The sequence below is a fragment of the Bidens hawaiensis genome, unplaced genomic scaffold (assembly GCF_021521415.1).
Source record: "Bidens hawaiensis isolate Kalapana, Puna unplaced genomic scaffold, B.hawaiensis_p1.1 tig00030274_1, whole genome shotgun sequence".
Taxonomy (NCBI): domain Eukaryota; kingdom Viridiplantae; phylum Streptophyta; class Magnoliopsida; order Asterales; family Asteraceae; genus Bidens; species Bidens hawaiensis.
The window spans coordinates 132266-144620 of record NW_027495048.1 but is presented as its reverse complement, the minus strand read 5'-3'; the positions used below and the strand labels follow the sequence as shown (position 1 = coordinate 144620).

At 33.4% G+C, this 12355-nt stretch overlaps 1 protein-coding gene across 1 annotated transcript; it reads right to left on the bottom strand.

The window, feature by feature from the left end:
* Positions 1-2096: 2096 nt before the first annotated feature.
* LOC143580180 (transportin MOS14-like) lies at positions 2097-12121 on the bottom strand. Its single transcript, XM_077063278.1, has 27 exons — positions 11798-12121; positions 11285-11362; positions 11104-11166; positions 10977-11024; positions 9992-10138; positions 9779-9910; positions 9092-9132; positions 8893-8984; positions 8692-8819; positions 8549-8624; positions 8356-8476; positions 8191-8290; positions 8017-8098; positions 7371-7453; positions 7184-7303; positions 7041-7092; positions 6373-6528; positions 6155-6278; positions 5997-6078; positions 4889-4977; positions 4724-4798; positions 4596-4650; positions 4397-4516; positions 4226-4318; positions 4000-4145; positions 2972-3149; positions 2097-2902 (listed from the first exon to the last, which is right to left on the bottom strand). Exons 1-27 carry the CDS (start codon positions 11918-11920, stop codon positions 2624-2626), a joined length of 2883 nt encoding a protein of 960 aa, XP_076919393.1. The 5' UTR covers positions 11921-12121; the 3' UTR covers positions 2097-2623.
* Between the last annotated feature and the right edge of the window lie 234 nt (positions 12122-12355).

Sequence of the window (12355 nt, the reverse complement as noted above, 5' to 3'; positions counted from 1 at the left end):
CAACTACTTACATGTCAAGTATTAATGCCACAAGCTAAAGTGATATACATCTTAAATTATTATAACCCTTAACAAATTCAAACAGGATTCATACCATTGTTGTGAGGTGGTCATTAAGAATTTTTTTTCTCGTAATCTAATATGTATTTCAAAGCATAAAAAACGGGATTCCGACCTTTGCCCCATTTTCCTACATGTTCAGTAACATATTTTCAACAATCATATATAATGCATCAAAATTTATATATATATATATATATATATATATATATATAATGACAAAAAGTGTTGACATGACACCCTAACCTACCCAACCCGTTTTCACGCATAAAAAGGCCATTTCGATACCAACCAATTTGAACAAATAGATAGCTTTGACTTGATTGTTTACTAAACGAAAATGCTATATAGTTAGAATAAAAGTACAATTCATTTCACTTACGAGTAAAAGGATGACTGGCTTCATTTAAAGAAATACGAAGTAGTAAATTAGAATAATCATAACAGTATTAATAACATTATATTTGCATGAAATGATAACATTTTCTATCACTGCACTAAAAATCAACTAAATTATATCAACTTATAAATACATAAAATAGACTTCACAAACATAGTATATAAAACGTCATGATCCTCGTATTAAAAGATCATATCAACTACTACGGCTAGGCTTAATAACAGTTTCAGCATTCTGCCATGATGTTTCCAACAAAGTCACACATTGACCAACCGAATAATAGGATGTAAGTCCGCTACTAAGATTGCACCTGACCAAAAGTTTTCCTTTTTATGTGTTTTCATGAAGCAATCCAAATGCAAAAAAAACACACAAATGAACCTATAACACAAGAATGGCAAACTTATTAGGCGAGAGATGAAAAAAAAATGTTTGGTAAAAGATTCGAGTTACATATACACCACGTGACATTCACAGAAACATGTTCGGAAACCGATTAAATGAGTTGAAAGACCCAAAATGTGACTTTTTAAGGCATAAAAACCTCCTAAATTAGTTTATTCAAATATACTACTAATGAAAACTATAAACTTATTAGTCATATTTCACAAATTAATTGTTCATAAAAATTTTTAATAATATAAGAAGAAAGTGTTTGGATTAGGGTCTACCTGGACACGTTCTTTTTGACAAGTACAACAGTTAACATATTTTTCCCCAATGTCAAGTTCCCCATTATTAATTAGAAGACAAGAAAATATTGTTTAGACAATTCACATACATGTAGTGATAGAAAATGTTATCATTCCATGCAAATATAATGTTATTAATACTGTCTAAACATTAAAAAAAATATGCTGGCTAAATGAAAATTAAAAATATATATATATATATCTATATCTATACTGTATATAAAGAGGAAGCAATAATAAATTAAGACACTTGGTTTTAAGAGTTTTTAAACAATAGTGGATAAGGTAAATGTGTAAAAAATAGCAAATTTGTCTTGTAAACACAATTTAAATGGTTATTTCAACTCTTTAGAATATTTACTTTTTTGCAACCTTTAATTTTAGTCTAACTTTTGTCAAATTAAAGAATAATTACAAGTTTACCCTCTCATCTTTAACCATATATTAACCTAAATTTCAATTTTAAATCAAATCCCACCACGATTTTTAAACGGCTATAATTGTTATGTACGATTGTACGTTAATGTTTTTCCAAAGTTTCACCATAAAAACGAGAATTTTATTCACTTTAATTTGAGTATGGTATTGCAATAGTTTTTCAAAGTTTCACAGTCGATTTTGACGGTCCTATGTTAAACATGTTAGCCCAACCATTAGTAACATCTATTTGACATCTAAACCAAACCAATGACCGGTTTTAAGGGTTTAAACTGAATCATGAACGCCCATAATTGTTACGTGATTACCAGGTCTATGTTCAAATGTCAGTCGCATCGCTCGGGCACCCGTCTAGTTATCTTAAACATACCACCACATCGACACCCTGACACCACCCGTCGCAACCCCCAGCCACCATCAAAGCAACCCCCTCTTCAGTTAAAACCCACCGAACTACGAACACCACCACCAACTCGAACCCAATAAACCCTCACGACGAACTAGATCGACTCGGTAAGACTTAAGATTGTAGCTATTCTAATTGGAAATTAATACAGGACAAATTCGATAAAACTCTAGAACTCACCTTAAGTTGTTCTTATGTTAAGTTCTATTTGCTTTTTACTCTTGTTTGTTAGCAAACAATCAAAACTATAACATTTCATACACAAACCAATCCGAATCATAATAACTTAAACCACAATTGAAGGTGAGCCGCATAATTTTAACTGTCTTAGCACAATATATAAGAAACCGACCCAAACATTTTACGCGAATCTACAAGACACTCGAAAGTCGGCATGTATGGATTCATTTTCATAGAATATGAAGAAAAACAGATGGAAATAAGAAATACGCCGCAGATAATAAAGCGTCAACCAAAATTTTTTCAAGGAAAACGACTCCAACACAATGTATCCTGTAAACTCAATCACAGATTACATGTTTACAACACTTGTACACCACCCCCATCCCTATAATCCCATAAAAAAATGGAGTCATTAGAAAAAAATGGCATGTTTCTATCATATAACTATGATACAAAGACCATATTCAACTCAAGTGGCCTCAATACTTCTAAAACAATCTCTTGAACCGTACGATTGCGTCTACAAACCTCAGAAAGCTCTTCAATCGGACTTGTCAAACCTTTGATATCTACACCCGATGCAGCATCCAACAACGCCAGCAAAAATCTTGATTTCTCCGTCTCTGTGACTGCAGAAGCCGGAAGCAAAGACACACTTTGTTTAGCCCACTCGAGAGCTTTAACCCCATATGCCCGTGATAGCGCCAGAAGGGCATATGCCACCTGTCAATAACGTATTTTATTAAAAATGAATAACATGTGAAAAAAAGAACCGTGTAAACAAAGTTTTACTGTTTCTAATCTTGAACTTGGTAGAGCCCCGGTTGCAGCAGCAATTAATACTCTAGTAATGGTGGCACCTCGAGGCACAATAACATCGTCCCTTATGGAAATAAATTGATGACCTTGACTAGATTTTCCCAGGTCAAATATGTCAGATAAGAAGCTTAGTATAGAATTTGATGCCTCCCTGCATATGTCAAATACATTTTTAAGTGTTTTTTTTTGTAAACCTAGGCATGTAAAAAACTGAAGGAACAGGAATGGGACATGTTCATGTTCGTTTGTTTAACTTTAAACAATCAATCAAACACGAACAACTAAATAAACAGGGTTTTCTTGTTCGTGTTCGCTCATTAAGAAATTAAGTGTGTTCCTTTATGTTCATTTGTTAATAGTATTAACAGACGGTTCATGAACATAAACGGACGGACAATACTGAACATAGATGAACAAACAAAACTAAGTGAATACAAATTAAAATTAAACGTGAACATCAATATGCCGGGCCTAGAAAACTAACAAAACCAGACTAAAGTGTAGTGGGTCTAAAAATTTAACTAAATATATAGACACGAACTTACACACACGTAAGCCAGCAAACATAAATGAATGTAAACGAACGAACATGAACGAATGTTCACAAACATAAATGAACAAACGAAGCATGTGTACATGTTCGTTCGCTTAACTAAATGAACAAAAACAGTTTTCTGTTAATGTTCATTATATAAACGAACTTCTTGCCGAACGGCTCACTAAATGTTTAGTTCCTATCAAGAATTGTGATCAAATCAATTGATTATAAAAGAGCAAATCATGTTTGGTCAATATATTGGAATGATTGTCTCCACACAATTAGCTTGCATATAATTTGTACTTAATAGTATCCCTAGAGATTAGTCATTGTATTGTATTTATATCTCTCATTGTAATTGAACAAATTGTGGTTTCATAATATATTCAAAACGTTAATAGTTCGTTTACAGGCCTAGATAAACACTATTTAAATTGATTAAATTTAAAAGAAACTAAATAACCTGTGCTGCACTGTGATTCCAATCATAGAGCATTCGACCAATGACGGAAATACAGGAGACGGGAATAATAAATGTGGGCAATATCGAATGCACCTTGATGCCAGCAAAAAACAATCATCTGCTATATCGGGCCGTGCAGTAAAATCCTGAATATAATAATATATATTATTCAAAATCTATTTGTTTATTATTCTTATTATTACATTTTTTGGGAATGAAAACAGACCTGAATTTTTGTAAGCAAGCATGCAGTATTGCTAAATAGGGACCCGATCAACACTTTCAAATAGTCAGCACAGGAAGGGTTGGATCCAAATATCTGCAGGAATAGATACCAATAAATACATGTTTACTGTTTAAAAATAAAAACTTAAAAGGGTGAATAATAATTGATTGCCTTTATAACTTCACTAGCTAGATACAAGAAACACGATTGATGATGTTGTTTATACAACCCTTGTATCTCTTCAAGCATTGCTCCAATTGTAACTCCCATAAACCGGTTAGACGTTCTCACCTTCATAAAATTTTTTGAATTGCAACAATCATTAACAAAATATACGTATAATTAAATAAAGCATAAAGCTAGAACTCACAGCATGTTTACAGGCACGACAGAGTGATTCCATTGTCCTCATATCCCAAGCTCGACTGCATTTTCCTTAATCATAAATTCATATTGTATATTAATATAAAACTAAATATACGGAATGAAAATACTGACATATCAAAAATGGCTTTGAAAAGTGGCCAAAGTCTTTGAATTGCATCAGCAACAGCTTCTGGATTATTTACATATCTGCAAATGATTTGTTATTTTAAATTATTATAACCATTGTATAAAGTATAAACTTAACTAGTGACTTGAGTAATTAAATTGTTACAGTACCTAAATATATTCGCAAGCCGATCAATATGAACAGTGATTTCACGTGCAGGTTTTTGACCCAATACCAGAGGACCCTGATTAATCATTTCCTACTCATATACATATAATTCAGTACAAGGTAAGCATGATTAAAAGTGGATATATCAAGTTCAGTGAAATCTCCAACAGGTCAAATGGGCACCGTACCTCCAAAATCATTTTATCCAAAAACTTAAATTGTTATTGAAATAACATGGCATAAAACCGAAAAGAACTGATCCATAACAAAAATAACTAAACCCAAACAAAAAACAACTATTTGGTTTTATGTTTTCGTAAAAACCAAATTTTGGGTTTGGTTTGGTTTGGTTTGGGTTTTGTGTGTAATCAAAACCGATATAACCGAATCCAGACATGAACGATGGTTTGGTTTTGTGTTTTGTAAAAAACGAACTTCGGTTTTGCATGCAATCAAAACCGAAATAACCGAACACAAACAAAATGACGATTTGGTTTAGTGTTTTCGTAAAAAACCAATTTTGGGTTCGGTTTGGACTTTGGGTTTTGCGTGTAACTAAAACCGAAATAACTGAACCCAAACAAATATGACAGTATGGTTTTGTGTGTTTTTAAAAACCAAACTTTCAGTTTTGCATGTAATTAAAACCAAAAAAACTGAAATAACTGAAATACGGAACACAAAAACAACGGTTTGGTTTTGTGTTCTTTTATAAACCGAACTTTTAGTTCGGTTTTGGTTTTGCATGCAACTAAAACCGAACCAAAGTTATGAATTTTCGTGTTTTTTTTTTGAAATTTAAAGAGTTAAATAAATGGTGTAATCCAAATACTTTATCAAAATGTATAATAATCAATTAATTCAATTAATAATTAATCAAGAAAAAGATTTAGGCCCCAATTCATTATTTTGAGCCAACTTTTTTTTGGCCCAAAAATTTCAAACCCAAATGGCAAAACCGAAAAAACTGAAACCAAACGATTTTCAAAAACCAAAATTTTGGTTTTTGGTTCAGTTTATTAAAACAAAACTTTGGAAGAAGAGAAAAAAGGTTCAAAGCCAACCAAACTGAACCCATTTTTGACCTGTTGACCAAGCCATTAGTCAAACCTGTAAAGGTGTAACAGCAGGTATGCAAAGTGCTTCAAGGGCTTTCTTAGCCTGGTCTGGAGGAAGGTCGGTGATAACTATACTGCAACAAAACATTTATGAGATTTTATAATTACTTATAACTAGTATTAATTAAAATTTAAAGCTTGTAGTGGTACCTTAAAGCTTCAACGAGAAGCAAAGAATCTTGAGCCTCCACTTTAAAAGAACCTTCCCCGGTTATTGCCCTTTGATATATTTGAAAAAGACCATCTATAGATCCAAGGAGCTTTTTCCCGCAATCTAGAGTAGTAACATTAATTTGTTGTTATTAACTAATACTTATTTATAAATACTAATAAGAATCAGAATACTCCAATTTAAATATAAATTATACCAACACAGATATGTCTGAAAGCCAAGGCGGCAGCTGCAGCAGAATCTTCAGACACACTCATGCCACTAACCAGAACATCAATAACCGAGGGCAAAAAGGACACTCCACTAGATGCAGCATCAAGCCATTTAGAATAAGCTCCGACAGTCAAACATACTGAAAGATGAAAAAACAAATCATAAAAAATGATATGTTAAGAATTTTAAAAAGAACAGAAAATAGCACAAATAGTTCTTGTGGTTTGACCATTTGGGTTCCCTTAAAATATTGCAAACTTCAGTCTTAACATTTGTGAGGGGGTTGCACAATTAGTCCCCACTTTTAACTACAATTATTAATTTTTAACAGAAACAGAAAGTGATGTCACTTACTCACATGCCATTCATGTGAGGGTAATTGTGTCTTTCCAAATTTGAAACTCCAATAAAAATAGTAAAATACTCTCAGTTACCCTCACACGAATGTGGCATCACTTTTCCATTAAAAACTTTCTGTAACTAACAGTGGGGACTAAACTTGCAACCCTCTCACAAATGTTTGGACTAAGTTTGCAATTTTTTTAAACTTGAAGACCAAACTTGAAAATGGTCAAACCACAGGGACTATTTGTGCAATTTTCTCTTAAAAAAATGATATTCTGTTAGATATTTTAGAAAGATGTATATAACCTGTCTGAAGTAGTTGCGATTGATGAGGAAGTTTTGGAAGCAATGGCATAATCTGTCCAAATCAAACAAACAAGTAAAAACAAATTATTAAAATCAATGAAACTGAAAAGGCCAAAGTCAACATCAGGTCAAATAGCCCTTACCTGAGGCATAACTTCTGATTCAGTGATGGGAACAAGATCTGAGATAGCCCTAATGCAATATAGTTGAGCTTCTGAAGGTCGCCAATCCATAATATCGCCATTTTGGGGCCCGCTTAGAGCCTGAAAATAATTAATTAAACAACTTAAAACTTAACCTTATTTAATAAAACAATTTTGACGATTGTACCTCAAGAAGCTTCATGTATAGAATTTTAAGTGTGGCTTCGCCTCCTAAAACTAATGCTGCATCAGTTAAAACATCCGCAACAGCTGCAAATCATATATTATAATATATTAAGGATGTTGATCAGAAAATAAAAGATAGCCTGCAAACGAACCGATGTTCAATGAACCGTTTGTTTATTTATTAAACGAGCGAACATTAAAAAACCTTTTCGTTCATTTAGTTAAACAAACGAACATGAACCCATTTCTCGTTCGTTTATTTATGCCCGTTTATGTTAGTTTGTGTATACGTTCATTTATGCTCGTTGATATATTCATTTAACATATTTAGGCCCACTACAATTTAGTCTAGTTTTATTAAATTTGTAGGCCCAATATAATGATGTTCACGCCTCTTTTAATTGGTTTTTATTCCATTATGTTCGCTCATCTGCGTTCAACTATGTGTGTTCGTTTACGTTCGTGAACCCTTCGTTATACCGTTAACAAACAAACATAAATGAACACACTCATTTTCCCAACGAACAAGCACGAACAAGAAACCATGTCCGTTTGATTGTTCATGCTCAAGTGTTTGTTCGCTTAATGTTAAATAAAGTTAATGAGAGAACATCAACGTTAAGTTCGTTTACAAGTCTAAAAAGTACCATATCTTGTTTGTTTGAAATCCTTTTGATCCTCTTTTGAAAGCTCTGAGTAATCTTGTGGATACTGAACTCTGCAACTAACCTATAAGATATAAAAATAGAATCTAGTAATACTTTATAAAATAAATAAAACTAATTAAATACATATTTCCGTTCCAGAATTAAATAACTCACCAGGGATACAAGAGTTTCATATGATGAACGGAAAATTTGCACACGTCTATTTCTCTCGGCTTCGATTAATGATTCATTACCAAGTGATAAATATGATTCTCTGTAATATAATTGAACTATTGTCAAACATTTGGTTTAATAAAACAATTAATGAAAATGAGTCACCTTTCTATCAAGCAAATCTGAAGATTGTGCCAGAAATTAAATGCCATGGAAGCAATATCATATTCTGTATGTGCAGCTACTTCTAGAAGCGCGTGTACAATCAAGATTGATTCATTTGAGCCTATACATAATATTAATATTAACTAAAATATTAATATCAATATTTTCAGTAACCAGTGATCAAGTATCATACCAGTTGCAATCAATTCAACATAGGAATCACCCATGTCGGCAAACAAACGAGCAATCGCCTTAACATCTTCCTCATCCTAAACCAAAACTTAATAAAATAAAGCAAAAAAGAAAATCAATCCAATGTCAGTTTAATGAAAATACCTTTGAGGAATCTCTAAGTTGTGGCTTCAGATTCATAACTTGTGGCACAATTACTTGAATTAAAGGCATCTGAACAGAAAACCCATCCAGGTTTCTTGAAGATGTGTAATGTATCAGTTCAGAAATGACTGCAAACAAATAGCACGTGGTTAATAATAATTAGGTTCAATATATAATATTATAAGTTTTTGTTTTACATACCATTTACGGCTGCCTCTGAAAGAACATCAGAAGTTAAGCTAGAGAGAGCTGTTAGCACCAACGGGTGTGTAGCAAGAACAGAAGCAGAGATCCTATAAATAACAAAATAAATAAAATAATTAGCAAACTCAGAACAAAAGGTGAAGATCGTTGTTTAAGTGTTAACTAACACAATTAATCAGCAGTACGGAAAATATACCTATGTCTTAACCGAAGCCAAGATGAAAACGCCTCCAGAGCCTGAATGTAACTTTATGGTTTAAAAAGATTAACAATTGAATAATCTAAATTTCTAAATATCTAGTTTCTAATATGGTGCTAACATATATGAATACATGTGTGGTAATTTACAAGCTAGATGCTTAAACCATGTTGATAAATATTTACATTATACACACAGAAATAAAATAATGTGTAACGTAAGTATTGATTAGCATGGTTTAAGCACATCGTACTGAACATAGACTTAAGAGTATCTCTCGAAAACATTATTTTTTTGTTTTTCACGATGTATAAAGTAATTTTTTAAGCATATAATTTGCATTAAAAATCTATGAATGTGTGTACTAGGCCTAGCAAACTGGGGGGTTCAGGTCACAAGTCAAAACGGGTTCTGACAAATTGAATCCAGGTGAAAACCGGTCGTTTGAAAGAAAAAACATCAATTTGGTTCGGGTCAATATGGGTTCTGATAATAATGAGTTCGAGTCAAAACGAGTCATTTTAAAAAAGCATCAATTGGTTTCAGGTCAAAACAAGTTCCAGCCAAAACAGAGTGGGTTGAAATTAGTGTATGCATGTATGAATATACGTGCATGTATAATTACAAAATAGAAAAAAGATGAATACGTGTTTTTTAGTAATGCGAGTACAAATGAGATCTCACCTGTTCTTTTAATTCTGGAATATTTAAGCAAGCGGTCAAAATACCGAGTGCAACATCCATTGTAGAGACAAACTCATCTTCAAATTTCCGGCGTCTGTCAGGACGAGCGGCTATCTTGTAATTAAATACTTCCTAATATTAAATACATGGTAGTTTAATAGCATGTATGACATCAGCTAATACTAAAGACAGTATGTATATAAAAGTGTGAACCTCAGGTAAGCCTCTAAGGAGCTCCAAGAAACTTGGAACAATATCCGGGTGTGCACTCATTTCAGCTCTGAGCCAATTCATTATGCCCCCATTGCCCCAATCTTCAGCTGGGACTTGGATAGCCAATGCAGCAACCGCAAGACTAATCTATAAAAACAATGCACCTTATAATTCAATTGTGTCGGGTTGACAGGTTGTATTGTTCAACCTGAACACGACCCATATTTTTTTTTGTGCCAAAAACATCAACCGTAACCCTCATACACTTAAAATGGTGTAACCCAACCGCAAGACTAATCTATAAAAACAATGCACCTTATAATTCAATCGTGTCAGGTTGACAGGTTGAATTGTTCAACCCGAACACGACCCATATTTTTATTTGTGCCAAAAACATCAACCGTAACCCTCATACACTTAAAATGGTGTAACCCAAGCACGTTGAGCGGCCCAATTAACCCAAGCATGTTAAACAGGTTGGCGGACGATAACTAAGTTGCAAACGTGTTAATCGAGTTGGTGGGCTGTAAGAACATGGTTAAAAGGGTCAAAACAGGTTAGTGGGTCAACCTGTTTAACTAAACGGGTTAAATAGGTCAGCGCGGACATGACCCATATATATATTTCTGTCAGAAAAAACATCAACCATAACCCCCACACTCTTAAAATCATGTAACCCGAACAAGACCCGTTTAACACACTTTTCTAAACGTGTCAAACAGGAGATAGCCAAGCTGTAAACATGTTAATGAAGTTGGTCGGTTGTATGAAGATGGCTTAAAAGGGTCATGAATGGGTTAGTGGGTCGACCTGTTTACCTAAACAAGTCAACCCAACACAACCCGTTTCGTACACATGAAACATATGTCAACCCAAAACTTGATTACTTTCGGGTCGTTTACGTGTTGTGTCAGAAATTTCTACCCCTAGTCAGCACACAGTGCATATGCGCACGTGCGTTTATGTAAAAAGTTGTAGACGATACCTGTGTTCTAACTTTAGGTGGGCCCTTGTGAAACTTTTTCAATAAGTTCTGCAATTAAAAAGTCAAAACACCAGCTATCAAACAAACTCCTCACATAATTAGAGTAACTGCGAAACTATGTACTCACGTTTAGGGAGTCACGTAGGGGACGGAATGTTTCAGAAGGCAGTTCTTCAAAATCTCTCTGCACCTGTTACCAAAAAACAAAAAAATTTCTATGAAATTTAGAAGTAAAAATTAAAAGTTTTAAAGCACAAACTTTGAAGAACAACTTCCTTGACTAAAAACTCAAAGACGAATAAAATTACCTTACTTCTCAAAGTTTGTGAGCAAAATATTAACGTCTCCACATTACTACTTGAATCATGAAGCAAATTATCTGAAACCTACACGAAATTGAACAAACGTCAATTAATATAATTTAACTTTAACCGACAACGTTAGAGTCAAATAAGAACAGCTCTAGAATTATTATCAGGCCCACGGAACACATGTCTTAACTGAACACATAAAACTAAAAGTCACAGTCACTCGTGACATCGAATTAACCGAAATCACATAATATCTTGCATAAGAAATAGAAGAGAAATGAATACATAAGGAAGTAGTAATAATGTTGTGATAATATAACTGATTAAAACATGTAATAAATATGTAATATAAGTAAAATAAGGAGCTTCTAGCTTCATATATGACTTTGTAACCCTAATTATAATACTCCAGAGTAATTAACCCCAAATTAATCACAATTGGATACAAATTACTAGTGATTGAAGACCTACGCATCGAATTGATAAAATTGAATTAAAAAAAAAGTGAACCTGCCAAGCGACGAGTGTGCGTTGAAAGTTTTGAAGCCAGTGATCGGCTTGAGAGCGAACGGCGTCGTCTGGATGATGATAGAGTGCGTTCAATGCGTCTTTCACAATCTTCTCGTGCGCCATGAATCGAAGGTCTCAAAAAACAACTGAACTGATATATTATACAGGGGCTTTGATTTATGATTTAGTAGTAGTAATAATAATAATTAGAGGATGGGTTGTATGCGTGTATATATAAATAATACTAATCCATGATTTATATTTTGTGATGATGTTTTGGCGCTTTCAAGGGTGCTTTTATGTTCTTGCGATTTGGGGTTCAGTGTATGTATATGTAATGTAATCATCAGCCGTCCTATGTATGTATGTATGTATGTGTCCTATGTATGTATGTATGTATGTATGTATGTATGTATGTATGTATGTATGTATGTGTCCTATGTATGTATGTATGTGTCCTATGTTTCTTTGATTACAACCGGTCAATCCACAACTTCAAATTTGTTTCCGGGTCGGGTTCATTTCGCCGTACAAAACAAATTACTTGGGTTAATGATT